Source organism: Pyxicephalus adspersus, chromosome 1, assembly GCF_032062135.1.
Source record: "Pyxicephalus adspersus chromosome 1, UCB_Pads_2.0, whole genome shotgun sequence".
Taxonomy (NCBI): domain Eukaryota; kingdom Metazoa; phylum Chordata; class Amphibia; order Anura; family Pyxicephalidae; genus Pyxicephalus; species Pyxicephalus adspersus.
In genome coordinates, this window is record NC_092858.1 from 113,157,246 (window position 1) to 113,173,071 (window position 15,826).

Here is a 15,826-nt window from a genome sequence, read left to right on the forward strand (position 1 = left end):
AACGCTGACATTACAGAAAAGGAATTGCAAGGAGCCATCTCCTCTCTAGTAAATGGTAAGGCCCCTGGCCCTGATGGGCTGACAGCGGAATATTATAAAATACTTCAGGAAGACATTGCAGAGGATTTAGGCAATGTCTATAAGACAATGTGGCACACAGGGACATACCTCCCCTCAGGTAAAGAGGCTTATATTAAAGTTCTTCCAAAACCTGACAAAGATCCCCAGCAGCCAGCATCCTATCAACCAATTTCACTAATAAATTTGGATGCTAAACTACTTTCCAAAATCTTGGCTGACAGACTGGCGCGTAACCTACCGAGTATTATTTCACCTACGCAGGTAGGATTTGTCAACGGGAGATCAGCAGTTACCAACATACGTAGGGTGCTTACAGTTCTGGAATATGCTAAATGTCACCCAAAATTAGACCTGGCTATAATAAGTATTGATGCTGAAAAAGCGTTTGATAACGTGCACATCCCATGGTTGTTCAAAGTGCTGAATAAAATTGGTATAAGAGGACCTTACTATGATTTATTAGCAGCCATGTATTCTGATCCCCAAGCTCGAATAAACACCCCGGGCCTCCTATCCCATACCATACCATTGGGCCGAGGCACAAAGCAAGGCTGCCCTCTCTCGCCACTATTGTTTAATTTGGCAATCGAACCCCTGTTACCTTATATAGAAAACACAACCAACCTTCACAGGATAACAGTGCATGATACAGAAATAAGGGCTGCATTTTTCGCAGACGATATCTTACTGTTCACTTCCAACCCCACAGCAGACATAAATACTATTCAGCGTATATTAACCCTGTTTGGAGAAGTAGCAGGACTGAAAATCAATTTCTCAAAGAGTAAGATACTTCCCCTGACCAACATCAGAGACAGGCAGTGGATACCAACCTCACCTTTAACGGCTGTCAAAGACAATATTAAATATCTGGGGATACATATAGGCAGGTCCCCCACGTCTCTATACAAACTCAACTACCCGCCAATATTCCAAAAAATACAAAAAGAATTAAGAATGTGGGAGAGGCTGCCATTGATATTCTTGGGGCGATGTCACCTTGTGAAAATGGTATCTTTTCCACGTTTATTGTATCTGCTACAAACCATACCACTTCTATTAAAGCATGCTGACATAAAAGCTCTAAATGAGTTCTTTTCCCGATTTTTATGGCTGGAAAAGAGGCCTCAGATAAAGTTAACTAAATTGCAACTCCCAGTGTTGAAAGGGGGCATTAATTTCCCAAACATCAGGCTTTATAACCTAGCCTACACTTATCGCCATGTCATGGATTGGATCAAGGATACATCCTATTACTCCAACACAGAACTGGAAAAAGCATTAGTCCATACTTGGCTGATAGGTTTTATAATGCAATTATGAACAATACTATATATCAGGATCTGGTACATTGTATGAATGGTAAACCAAAAATACATTAGAAGGTATGTTTATTACAGTATAAGCCAGCAACAAGGGCAAATGAGAGAGCTATGAGTCATAAAAGAAAGGGGAGGAGCCAGAGGCGAAAGAGTGATAACGAGGAAAGCTTACTGGGGTTTGTTTATGAGCATGGAAATCACCATTATAAGTATTCTTAGTGTCTAAGTGTGTTTTTATCAGGACAAATAGTGGAGATCCATGGTTTCATACTATCCCTATGTGACCAAATATCATGTAAGTCTATCTGTTAACATTTCCATAAGTCTGACATCCTGAATTCCTAGTCAGGTTGAGGGCTGTAGGTGGGGACAGGAGGATCTGGCAGCTGTAAGAACCTGTACTATCCATTTCATTAAAGGTTTTTAAAAGATCCCGTAGAGGGAGTCCCAGGATATGTGTTAGTGGTCCCGGTGGATTGGTGCTGATGTTATCTGTGCCAGCAAGCGGTCAACCTCATCCCAGAAAGGAACAATGAGTGAACAGGTACAGAAAATGTGATATAAAAAGTCTACTGCTGCTCCCCACCTCCAGCAAATGTTACTAACTGTTGAAAACATGGAGCGCAATTTCTCATAGGTATAGTACCAAAACATCATTATATTATAGTTTCCCGATATTGAGTGCATAAAGAGCTTTTTGAGGCTTATCTCCAAATTACCCTCCAAATCGCATGCGGTATGGACCTGCCCAAAACCTTTTCCCATTTATGCATGTATGGGTAGGAAGGAGAGGAGGTCCCATATCACCCTGCCAAAATCTCCCCTAACAGGCCTTTCAAAAAAGGTGGGAGAATAAAAGGTAAAATCTCTAGTTTCTAGGTTCAGCGTTAGATGGCGAAATTTTGATGTTTATATTTCCTTATTAATATAATCCTAAAAGGTATTTCTAACAATCAAAACATAAGAAAAAGATAAATCGTATACTGTGTTTAAAACTTTAATCTGGCCACAGATATTATATTCTGATTGTACAATATAGGTGGGAGGGTTACCAGGGTAGCATGGCACATGATTTTGCTAACTACCATGTATAGCTAAAACTAAATTAAACTTTCAGTTTAATTTGTGGAAGGTCCAACATGTCCTCTGCTGTGTCAGAGCTAGCTTTAAATTAGAACAGTGTATCAAACTTATGCAGAGAAAGACCCTTGCTTCAAAGCACAAGCTTTGCTGCTCAGGCTGTAACTGGTTTCTAAAAAACTGCAATGCTGGAAAGCTGAAAGTTAAGTTGGACATTAATGGTGTTATACTGCTGCCCAATTTGTCAAGAAAAACCTCGGTGTTGCTATGTCTACAGAAATTGTTGGTAAAGACTGGCAAAGAGTGAAAACAGTCTCTTTCATTCTCTCAAACCTCAGAGTGCTTTAGAGGATATGATGTTTAAACTTTTTAGTGTGATACCAGTCAGTCAGGGTTGAATGGGATGGCATTAGGAGGCAGGAAGTATAATTTTTTCTCTGAACATATGCATTGTGTGTGGAAGTCCTTGCAGTTTTTTTTTTTTTAATGGCTCGATTTGTCTTAGTGTACCAAGTAATGGTTTCACAATTATAAGGTTTCACAGATACATGATGCAGTGGTGCATGCATTTCCACACAGGGTAATACATATAACAGGTGTTGGGGGGACCGCTACTTCTGGCATCTGGCAAAAATATTGGGTTTTTCTGATGCCTACCTTCCAGCAGTTTGGTGTGTTTTTAATGCTGTCCTACCCTATGTGTTGTCGAGACATAGGGACAAGAGGAAGAAACCACGGAGTGCAATGTGAAATGTCAGCATCCAACACTCCTGGCAACTGGGAAAAAAGTATGAACTGCTTGTTTTGCTGGGATGCACGTTTAAATTGTGGTATTTTCCCATACTTGCTAGTGGTGGGTTCTGATGTGGAATTTATAGTAAATATACTATATACAAGGCTTTTGCCTTATACCAACAAAAGACTTTTTCATCTACACCTTTGTTTTCCACATTGCCCCAGGGGGATCTCTGAGTTCAGGTTTGTGACCAACTGACCATTGTTCACCATCTAACCTCCATTATGGATCAGAATCATCAATGAGAAATATCAGGAAGGTCATTGTCCTGTAAATCTCATTAGGTTTCTGTGACAATAACCAATAATAAGTATAAATAAGAAACAATGACTTGTAAGCTAGGGTGTGAGAGGTGATAGCCTGGATAGCAGGGCTATGCATTTTTCAGTGCGATCAATGACTCTGGATTCCTGAAAGATCACTGTAAGAAGTGGAATTTTGCTGGGTCTTGAAGGTAATTATTTTTGTGCTTTTGTTATGTTTTGTAGATGATTGAATTATGTTGAAACTAGTTGTACTTTTCTTATCAGTAAACTAACGTCCGTTCCGCTCTTTTTGCCTTGAAACTCTCCTCTTCCTCCCTTCGGCCATTTATCTGTTCTCCTGACAAGAATATCCTGTTCTAAGAGAACCACAAGGACATTTGTGTTCCCTGCTAGTTGTCTGTAGTCATGTGATCATGCACTGATCATGCCTTTGAACTGGTATATAAGCTGTGAACAAACAATAAAGTTTTGAGAGTGATCTAACTACATGCTTGTGTTGCTTGTGTTACGTGCTCCCCCAGCGTTGCTGTAAACAGAAGCCATCAGAGAGAGGAACAGCTGATTGGGGATCAGAAGGAGATTGCCTTAACAATCACTGTTTACTATTTACACTTTTATTTACTTTTCTGTACCACCTTCTTTACTTTGCATAAATACCACCATCTTTTCTAAATAAATCAGAACAATAACCACATTTGATTGTTCTCTCACATGTGTCTGTAAAAGCTCCATCTATAGCAAGAAGTCTCTGTTCCTTCAAGAACAAGTGGGAAATACAATCTACTTTATCAGTTTGAAGTGTTTACTACACTTTCTATAAAATTCTGCTTGCTAACACTGCTTTCATTAAAAAAATACTTATATATAAAATAATTACAACAATCCTCCTAGTAATTATTTTTTTTATTAAGTTAATCATTTTGTTGGATCTGGTTAGTCAAAGCTGTTGCGGTGCATGGTTATTACTGTAAACACTTATCTATTAAACATGGTAAAAGAATAAAGCCTGCAGATTATTCAAACTTTCTGCTTGCAAAACCTTTTTTCCACAGTTTAATGTACAAGATCACCATCATCACTGCCGAAGTCACTTGCTGAAGGGTAATTGCCTGTGAGAATAAAGAAGTGCTGTTATTTTAAATGCCCTTTACAATATATGTGCAAAATATACATTGTGTTAATTGTGAATAAACTACAATGCAATCCTATAACTGAAAGTATTTGTTGTTTAGTTGATCCAATTAGAAGTTTACTATCATAACAAATTATTATGCAACAGAAAATAATATAATGTACAGAACAGCTGTGCACATCATTTTCTATTTAAACATGAATTTTCACTACATTTTCATAAAGGTTCTTAAGTTTAATTTGAATGTTGTTGTTTAGTAAACATAGCAACATTGAATGTCCGGTGCCAAATTAATATAGTATAATAAAATGTTTACATTATGTTGATATTAGAGATGGGTAAACATGTCTGAGTTAGGTTCATAAATGGTTCTCTTTAATGCTTTGGTAGTTGGGTAACTGTTCTTTAAAGTTTGGCAAATGTTCAAATAACTGTAGGTTCTTATGGTATTTTACATTTGTATTGAATGTTCCTAGGCTATTTTTCTCAAATACCCTAAGAATTTAATCCTTGAATTCATATTAATGCCTCATTTAATTCATCTAACATAAGCTTCAGTGGTGTTCAGTTTGAGCATTGGGTTTGTCATTATTTGATACAAACTTTCCTATTCATCCAAATTCAAACAATGTTTACCCAACTGTAGTAAAATCCAAGGATTATTATCTTAGTACATGTGACAGAAACCAATATAGCAAGTTGTATATTAGTAATACCCTTAAAATACATTTGGTTTCACAAGATATGCTTGCTTTTGAAACTATGTTATGTTTACCCTGAAAAGAATGGAATGTTTGCTCACAGAAGACTTAATAATAATAAACAATATCTTTTCACACAGAAAATAAAAAACAGTTCTTAGCGTTTTTTGTGTGACAACATTTACACAGCAAGTTGTTTAAATACACCTTATCATAAATTTATTGGTGTCAAACTCAACAGGGAGTGGAAATGTTTCCTTTTTTTGATGGTTGATAGGTGTCAGGCAGAATAGAAAGTGAGGGGAAATCTGTTCAATGGAGACATAAAGTCCATTTTATAAAGCCTTAGAAAAGGGTAAGGATCTTTTTTTGGCAATGTCAAATTTTTAAATCTCATTTTATATATCTAAAATGAATTCACTCTGAAGATAAAAATCCTTATACTTGTGTTTTAGTTTAATAATTCAATATATTGCATTTCATATGCGTCTAAACTCTGTCCATGATTTTGATAAATGTTTTTTTTATTAGAACATTTTTCTTACTTAGGCTTTACATGGTTTTTTCCAGGATATACTGTAATATTTATATCTACAACATAAGGATATCCTCATCACTCATGTTATGGCTTTCACTTTCCCAGAAAGTCAGTTACATATTAGGGTGTCTTTATTGTGAGTTCAGTAATGCAGAGCACAAGAAAACCTGTTGGGCTGTTCTTAAACAGTATAGTACCGAACAGTTCTTGAGTTTTTGGGTCTTGGTGCCAAGTGTGGGGTGAGCACAAAAGTGACCATTGCTAGACCATTTCAGTAAAGGGGGCCTGTCTTCTTCACTGGATAGAACATTACAACCATACTGAAGGAAAGGTGAAATTGGTCATGGTTCCCATATTCTAAAAAAATATAACAATCAGGGAAAAGGGTAATTACCTTTCATTTTTAAAATGTTAACATTAAGTTCTGGAGTGTGTGTGTGTTTTACTCTGCTCCTATTTATGGTGAATAGGTATGCAGTTACTTAGGCAGTGGTGGGACAAACACAAATTTCTGCGCCACTTTTTATTTATATACACTTGTTTCGATTGTGTGCTTTTTCTTTTTATGTCCAAATATTATAGAAACTTACAGCATTCACAACTCTCATCAAACACAAGACCAGTAGAGCAGTGTTGTTTGTATGAAATTCCATTTGCACAATTCCAGAAAGCATTCTTGTCACCAGCTACAGGGTAAAGGCCACTGGCTTTCCCAGTGCAGAATTGTTTCTGAGTTTTAGGAGGATAGTCACCTGAAAAAGACATTAAAACTTAATATATAATATCATATCTTTTACCTAATGTTCCAAAAAATAAAACTTTTGTTTTAAAAAAACTCAACATTTAAAAGTGAAGAATAAAATGCATATATTTAAGCTTCATTGGGTATTTAATTTTAGAAAATCCCTTAAATAAATATCTTATGAAGTTTTCAGTCTTGAAATATGCAATCAACAAAAAGACTCCCACTAGGGTTTCATTAGAAATTACTGTACCACCAGCTTAAAAATTTGTTTAACACTACTATAAAAGTGAGAAGACTATTGAACTTTCTGACAAGGTTTTAATTCATTCATTAATGTTATTACCAGAAAAAGGATTAATAAGTAAACTGGTTCATCCCAAAAAAATGTCATGCTCTGCCAGTGAGACGTTTGTTTGCCACATTTTAAGCATACTTTTCTGGCATCCACATTGGGTGTTTGATTCCAACTGAATGAAGAATATTGGACAGCAATAGAATATAAATAGGCTGCGCTTGCATTCCTTAAACTAACTTGCTAAATTACTATTTTAAAAGCACATATCTTGTCATTGTTTGATGTTAACCACACTTGCTAATGTACTTTATTATTGTTTGAACATATTTCGACTACTTACAGCATTCACAGGTCACATCAAACACTAAGCCAGTGGAGCAGTATTGTTTGAAGGTTATTCCATTTGCACAATTCCAGAAAGCATGTTTGTCACCAGCTACAGGGTACAGGCCACTGGCTTTCCCAGCACAGAATCCTTTTGTCTTTGTAGGAGGATAGTTGCCTAAAAAGTCAAAATGCACATACAGTATATCCTTTGCATTTTGTTCCACAATTTGCCACATTACTTTTTCCACTAGTTGTTGACTCTGGGCTGTTTGATTTATAATTGGTAAAAGAAGAATAACACTAGAATAAATAGGTTCTTTAGGAGTGTTATACCACCACAGCTCTGCATTATACACTTGCAGTTTTAGCATTTTAAAATAATTGATCAGGGAGCCAACAATTACATTTTTTTTATCCAGACTTTTTTCTAGGTTTTTGAAAAGATTAATTACAGTGCTATTAATATTAGCTGCTTTAACAAAGTGGAAAACTGTCTAATTAACATACACAGTAGCATTCATCATTGTGTAACCAATATTCTATGAAAAATATTGTCATCAATGCTACCTAAAATCAAAAAACATACCTGTGACTTAAATCGAAGTAATTGGTATTGATGGACTTACCGTATTTTTCGGACTATAAGACGCACTTTTTCTTCCCCAAAACTGGGGGGGAAAAGTGGGTGCGTCTTATACACCGAATACATGTTAAATATAATTTAAAAAAATCATACTCATCCGATACCGCGATCCCGCGATGCTGCGTGCTTCTTCTCCTCGCTCTCCTCCCGGCTGCAGCGCGTGTCTCCTCCGCCTCTGAGCGAGGAGAAGCCGACACACATACCCCCGCGATCCCATAAGCAGGCTGGTTCAGCCTGCTTATGGGATCGCGGGGGCATGCGTGCCGGTTTCTCCTCGCTCAGAGGAGGAGGAGGAGACGCGCTGGATCAGCCTGCTTACGGGATCGCGAGGGCACGGGTGCCGGCTTCTCCTGGCTCTCCTCCCGGCTGCAGCGCGTGTCTCCTCCGCCTCTGAGCGAGGAGAAGCCGGCACACGTGCCCTCGCGATCCGGTAAGCAGGCTGGATCAGCCTGCTTATGGGATCGCTGGGGTATGCGTGTCGGCTTCTCCTCGCTCAGAGGAGGAGGAGACACGCGCTGCAGCCGGGAGGAGAGCGAGGAGAAGAAGAAGCCCAGAGCATCGCGGGATCGCGGTATCGGGTGAGTATGATTTTTTGGCACAGGGTGATTAGAAGGCGATACATTGACACAGAGTGATTTTTTAGTATTTTGTTCAGAATCTTTTTTTTCTAGGTTTTTCTCCTTTAAAATTGGGTGCGTCTTATAGGCCGGAGCGTCTTATAGTCCGAAAAATACGGTATGTCTTCTTTCAACCTGACTAACTATGTATTAAGGTATGGTATTGTGGGTGTTTGACAGGCATCATTCAGTGTTTGAATTTCAGACTCACATGCAGCAACATTACCATAGGAAAGGAAGCAGTTTAGTATGACATGCTTCTGCTTGCTGTCAAATGTGGAAAAGCTGGTTCAATAAGAACCAGTGTAGGTGTTGGAGTGACTGGCAAGGTGCTGATCCCCTTGAGCTGCCCAAGTTTCCACTGCCTGTCTAAACGTAGCCTTACTGTTTTAATACAAGCTAATATGAATGTATGGTAAATGGCCTTACTCCTCTCTTGATGAGCTGACATTGGATCATTGTCACACCACAATAAAGATCCAGGTAAAAAGAAATAGGAATGGTAAGTTTGTGGATCAGTCAAGTTTTAGTGAAAATAAAAATTAAGGGACAGAGATAAGGTTTGTGTGGCTTTTAACTTTTTAAATGTAGACACAAGAACAATGTTTTTGGGGCTTTCTATCAGTTATGGGTTTTCAGCTGTTGTAAACTAGGTCTCAGTGAGTTACACTTACTACAGTAAAATGCTTTTAATAAAAAAATATGATTGCTATTTTTTGTAAATATTTATATATGAACATCTCTTCTAATCAACAATGAAATAACTCTGTTCTGTTTAATGTATCTACTACTGAGTAAAGGCTGACTATAGTTACTTACAGCACTGACAGCTCTCATCAAAAACAAGGCCAGTAGAACAGTACTGTTTGTATGTGATTCCGTTGGCACAGTTCCAAAATGCATTCTTGTCACCAGCCACTGGGTACAGACCACTGGCTCTTCCAGCACAGAATCCATTCTGAGTCTTTTCTGGAGAGGTTTGATGTTTTTTGCCTTAAAGAAAAAAATAACTTTATGTTTATCTAAGTTTGCGATCTTAACATCTAGATATATATATATATATATATATATATATATATATATATATATATATATTGTGGTATATTACTGGGGGTTGCTAATGGTAACGGGATGCTTACAGGGATGCCCCTTTGTTTTAGCCAGGTGTTACAGCACACTCTCGACAACTTCACAACAAAACAATAAACAGTAGCCCTGCTGGGCATCTGGCTACCTCACTTGGTGCCCTCTCTTCCTAACATACACACTATATCAGTACTGTTAACTCACAACTTCGTAGTACTGTTTGGCCGCTGGCTTTACTGGAACCCTCTGGCTCTCTCTCAGCCTGGAATCCACTCTGGCTTCCTCTCAGCCTGGAATCTACTCTGGCTCCCTCTCAGCCTGGAATCCACTCTGGCTCTCTCTCAGCCTGGAATCCACTCTTGCTCTCTCTCAGCCTGGAATCCACTCTGGCTCTCTCTCAGCCTGGAATCCACTCTGGCTCTCTCTCAGCCTGGATTCCACTCTGGCTCTCTTCTCAGCCTCTTGCTGATCATTTCCCCTCTTCCTTGCCGAGTGCAGGTGGATATAACCCAAACAAACCCAAATTAGGCCCAATTTGTCATTCTGTTAGTTACCCAAGTGCAGTACACTTGCTGAGCTTTCATACAGGACGCGAGACTCTTTGGATCAAATATTGGGGTATAATGTTTCCATTATTTATATTTTGAAAATTTCTTTAGCTATAGAACACTGAATTCGGGTAGTGTATTTCAAGGCAGTCTCTGCAAAATATGCACATATCATGTGTTTTAACATTTTTGAAGAACCTGCAAATACAAACAAATACCCTTCTGACATTTTAACTTAGTAATAGGCCAAAATAAATAAATAATGGAGATCAGGAGGATCAGTCACAAGAAACCTATTTAGTATCTAGTACTATTTACCCTACTAAAATGCATGAGGTTAGGATTATACCTAGTTGTAACACGCACACTGTTGTTATGAATGTGAGTTTATCCTTGTAATCAGTATACTTTTCTATATAAAAACTTTCTTGCCACAAAAAAACCCTATTACTTTAGTTTTTATTTCCACTTTATTGCTATAAAAACTGTTTTGTTTTTTTTTTCACTTTTATAGACAATTAAATCTAAAAAAAATTACATAAGTAAATAAACGTACTAGTCCTAGAAGTTCTAAAATCTGTAAAACACAGAACCACACATGCAAAGTACCTTTGTGATGCTCAGTTGAAGGACTGCCTCTAGGGCCACTTCCAGATGGACTGCTCTTATGGCTGTTTTCAGATGAACTGCTCTTGGGACTGCTTCCAGATGGATTTCTCTTAGGACTGCTTCCAGATGGATTGCTTTTAGGGCTTCTTCCTGATGGGCTGCTCTGAGAGCTGCTTCCAGATGGACTGCTCTTGGGGCTGTTTCCTGATGGATTGCTTTTAGAGCTGCTTCCAGATGGACTGTTCTTTGGATGGCTTTGAGGTGGACTGCTTTTAGGGCTGCTTCCAGAAGGACTGGTTTTAGGGCTGTTACCAGATGGGCTAGTATTAGGGCTGATTCCAGATGGACTGCTCTTGGGGCTACTTCCAGATGAGCCACTTTTAGGACTGCTACCAGATGGACTGCTTTTAGGGCTACTTTGAGATGGACTGCTCTTAGGTGTGTTTTGAGATGGACTACTACCAGATGGATTGCTCTTGTGGGGGCTTTGAGATGGAATGCTCTTAGGATTGCTATGTGGTGGTCTGATCTTAGGGCTTATCCCAGATGGACTGCTCTCAGGACTGTTTCCAGATGGGCTGTGTTTAGGGCTTCTACCAGACGAATTACTCTTAGGGTTGTTTCCTGATGGATTGCTCTCAGGACTGCTTTTAGGGCTGCTTCTAGATGGGCTGCTTCCAGATGGGTTGCTCTTTGGGCTGCTTCCAGATGGACTTCTCTTGGGGCTGTTTCCTGATGGATTGCTTTTAGGGCTGCTTCCAGATGGACTGCTCTTTGGATGGCTTTGAGGTGGGCTGCTTCCAGAAGGACTGGTTTTAGGGCTGTTACTAGATGGGCTAGTATTAGGGCTAATTCCAGATGGACTACTCTTGGGGCCACTTCCAGATGAGCCACTTTTAGGACTGCTATGAGATGGACTGCTAGGGTTGTTTCCCGATGGATTGCTCTCAGGACTGCTTTTAGGGCTGCTTCTAGATGGGATGCTTCCAGATGGGTTGCTCTTTGGGCTGCTTTCAGGTGGATTGCTCTTAGGGCTCTTGCTGGACGGATTGCTCTTTGGAATGCTGCTGGGTGGACTGCTCTTGTGGGTTCCACTTGTTGGATTTTTGTTTGGGCTGTTTTTTGAAGATGTGCCAGTTGAATGGCTGTGACTAGATCTACCACTCTTTGGGCCTTTGCTAGATGGGTTGGTTCTGGATGAAGCAGGGTAATCACCTACAAAACATTAATTCCAATTTATGAGAGTAGCACGGTGGCTCAGAGGTTAGTACTCTGGTCTTTAAGGCACCTAGGTCCCAAGTTTGAATCTCAGCCAGGGGCACTATTTGCATGGAGTTTACATGTTCTTCCCGTGTTTGTGTGGGTTTCCTCCCACATTCCAAAAACATGTGATTAGGATTTGTTGGGTTATGACAAATGACTATGGTAGAAACATTAGATTATGAGCCCCTTTGAGGGACAGCTAGTGACAAAAATATGGCGTTCATGAATTGCTGTGTAATATGTTGGTGCTATGTAAATGCTAGTTAGTAATATAAATACATTTATGATGTTGTGATTTATTTTCAGTAATTCAACTTAATTAAGAGAACTTTTAATAAAATATGAAACACAGTTCTAAAAATTTGACTTAAAAAGCCAGTTCATTAAGAAGTGACATTTTAGTTATAGCTGGAATCTGGTCAGCTAAGTAATCTTATATACTGCAGTAGAGAGATCTTCTACAATAGCACAGGCTCTGTTACTATATACCAATCGTACTTCCCAACTTTTCTTCTTGCGTTTCCCATAATATAAAATATATTTTATATTTTTTGTTATCCACTGGGATGCTGACAATAATTTTTTAATAAATTGTAAAGTACATTGATCCTACAAAGCCATTTACTAATTTGCCTTGAGGGTAATTCACTTTTTTCAGTGCCATACATGTTACAAATTTTTGTATGCTGACAAGGTGGAAATGTAGTTGGTAGTTAGCTGTCACCAAAAATCCTTTGGGGCTCTTTAAATAAAAAATGCCTCAAGGAGGCTATTCTAAGCCCTAACTTTATTATTACTTTCTTATTTGGGTATTACTACAGATTTCAATGCTTCATCAATACATGACTGGGTAGGCAATTCAGGCAATATGTGATTGCATGACAGTAGTGCCAGAAATGTACCTTACCCCCAACTTTTATACTTCTGCCTGTTTGTGTTTTTTTCTGAGATTCAGGAGGGTTGTTGCCTATAAATATTAAACAGAATCATTGTAGTATCAAATACATTATTGAAATTGTATACCTTGTTTGATTTTTTTTAAATTTATTTTAAGGCATAATTTAAGTAAAAAATTAGTGCAGCAAGCAAAAATGCAAATAAATGAAAATATTAATAATAAAATAATTTAAAAACAAATGCTATGTTAAAAAAAGGCTGCATTTTAAAAGTAAAGTTGTAAAGAACTGGAAATGCTTTTTGTTTTTTTTGTTTTTTTAAAGAAAATGTATAGTTTTGAAGCAGCCTAAGTTCCCCTCTCTCTACCCACAGTGGCATAAAGTAACCCATCCTCGACCTCTAAAGTTCATTATTGAGCTTCAAGTCTCAGATCTGGTGCACTGATGAAATAACCTACCCTGTCAGGATGTCCACTATCTAGTGCTCAAATACCATCCTGCGAACAATATGCCTACCTGCCTGGTGGATAAGCTTAACTCTCCTTCATAGTGCCTAATTATATTCCCCCTTCTTTGTGCCTCATTCCAGCTTTCTTTGTGCCTTGGAATGCTGATTAGGCTCACTGCCCTTGGGAAGCTGAATGGGTTCATTGCCTTTGGGATGTTGAATAGGCTCCCTTCCCTTGGGATGCTGAATAGGTTCACTTGCCTTGGGAAGCTGAATAGGCTCACTGCCTTTGGGATGTTGAATAGGTTCACTTCCCTTGGGATGCTGAATAGGTTCACTGCCCTTGGGATGCTCAATAGGTTCACTTCCCTTGGTATGTTGAATAGGTTCACTTCCCTTGGGATGCTAAATAGGTTCACTTCCCTTGGGATGCTGAATAGGTTCGTTGCTCTTGGGATGCTGAATACGTTCATTTCTTTTGGGATGCTGAATAGGCTCACTACCCTTGGGATGCTGAATAGGCTCACTTCCCTTGGGATGCTGATTAGGCTCACTGCCCTTGGGATGCTGAATGGGTTCATTGCTCTTGGGATGCTGAATTCCCTTGGGATGCTGATTAGGCTCACTGCCCTTGGGATGCTGAATGGGTTCATTGCTCTTGGGATGCTGAATTGGCTCCCTTCCCTGGGAATGCTGAATAGGCTCACTGCCCTTGGGATGCTGAATTGCCTCATTGCCCTTCTGATGCTGCTTAGGTTCACTTCCCTTGTGATGCTCAGTAGGCTCACTGCTCTTGGGATGCTGACTAAGCTCAAACACCTTGGGATTCTGAATAGGTTCACTTTTCTTGGAATGCTCTTTTAATAAATTGTAAAGTACATTGATCCTACAAAGCCATATACTAATTTGCCTTGAGGGTAGTTCACTTTTTTCAGTGCCATACATGTTACAAATTTTTGTATGCTGATAAGGAGGAAATGTAGTTGGTAGTTAGCTGTCACCAAAAATCCTTTGGGGCTCTTTAAATTAAAATGCCTCAAGGCGGCTATTCTAAGCCCTAACTTTATTATTACTTTCTTATTTGGTTATTACTATAAATTACAGTAACATTACATTACTATAAATTTCAATTCTTCATCAAAACATGACTGGGTAGGCAATTCAGGCAATATGTGATTGCATGACAGTAGTGCCAGAAATGTTTTTTTCTGAGATTCAGGAGGGTTGTTGCCTATAAATATTAAACAGAATCATTGTAGTATCAAATACATTATTGAAATTGTATACCTTGTTTTATTTTTTAAATTTATTTTAAGGCATAATTTTGGTAAAAAATTAGTGCGACAAGCAAAAATGCAAAAAAATGAAAATATTAATAATAAAATAATTTAAAAACAAATGCTATGTTAAAAAGGCTGCATATTTAAAAGTAAAGTTGTAAAGAACTGGAACTGTTTTTTGTTTTTTTAAAGAAAATGTATAGTTTTGAAGCAGCCTCAGTTCCCCTCTTTCTACCCACAGTGGCATAAAGTAACCCATCCTCGACCTCAAAATTTAATTATTAGCTTCAAGCCTCAGATCTGGCACACTGATGAAATACCCTACCCTGTCAGGATGTCCACTGTCCAGTGCTCAAATACCATCCTGCAGACAATATGCCTACCTGCCTGGTGGATAAGCTCAACTCTCCTTCATAATGCCTAATTATATTCCCCCTTCTTTGTGCCTTATTTTTTACCACCCTGCCTAGAGCCAAACCTTAACCATAGGTAACCTAACCATCACCCAACCCAGGCATGGGCAAACCATGGCCCAATAGGGATGTTTCTCTGGCTCATCGGGTGGTACGCGGCTCTGGCCGTTGCCACCCACAGCAGGATCAGGAGAAGAACCCAGCTAGGAGGGCGCACTGGCCAGAGACGCAGAACACTTCCCCCGGGATTTGAGCCTGCGATGGGAGAGTGGGCGGACTGTGTCCCTGCACACAACACGCCCACTCTCCCAAGCATTCTTGTCACCTTTAATGGGATACAATCCACTCGCTTTGTCAAAACAAAACCCAGACCTTCCTCCAGATGGTGGTTTACCTTCCTCTTTGTGGTGCTCTTTTTGTTCATTGCTCTTAGGGTGACCTGTAGGGTTATTGCCCTTGGGATGCTGATTAGATTCACTTTCTTTGGGATGATGCTTAGGTTCACTTTCCTTGGGATGCTGAATAGGTGTATTGCCGTTTGAATGCTGAACAGGTTCACTCCCCTTTGGATGCTGAATAGGTTTACTGCCCTTGGGATGCTCATTGGGTTCACTGCTCTTGGGATGCTCAATGGGTTTTCTGCTCTTGGGATGATGAATAGGTTCACTTCCCTTGGAATGCTGATTAGGCTCACTGCCCTTGGAATGCTGATTAGGCTCACTGCCCTTGGGATGCTGAAT

The 15,826-nt window shown here is 39.1% G+C and overlaps 1 protein-coding gene across 1 annotated transcript; it reads right to left on the reverse strand.

The window, feature by feature from the left end:
• Nucleotides 1-4,430: 4,430 nt before the first annotated feature.
• Nucleotides 4,431-12,001, reverse strand: LOC140322396 (uncharacterized; the record flags this gene model as incomplete). The annotated part of the gene is given in 5 exon segments (XM_072398973.1): nucleotides 4,431-4,654; nucleotides 6,507-6,668; nucleotides 7,297-7,458; nucleotides 9,363-9,536; nucleotides 10,787-12,001. Coding segments are annotated over 5 exon segments (1,769 nt in total), but the record flags the coding sequence as incomplete, so codon positions are not given.
• Between the last annotated feature and the right edge of the window lie 3,825 nt (nucleotides 12,002-15,826).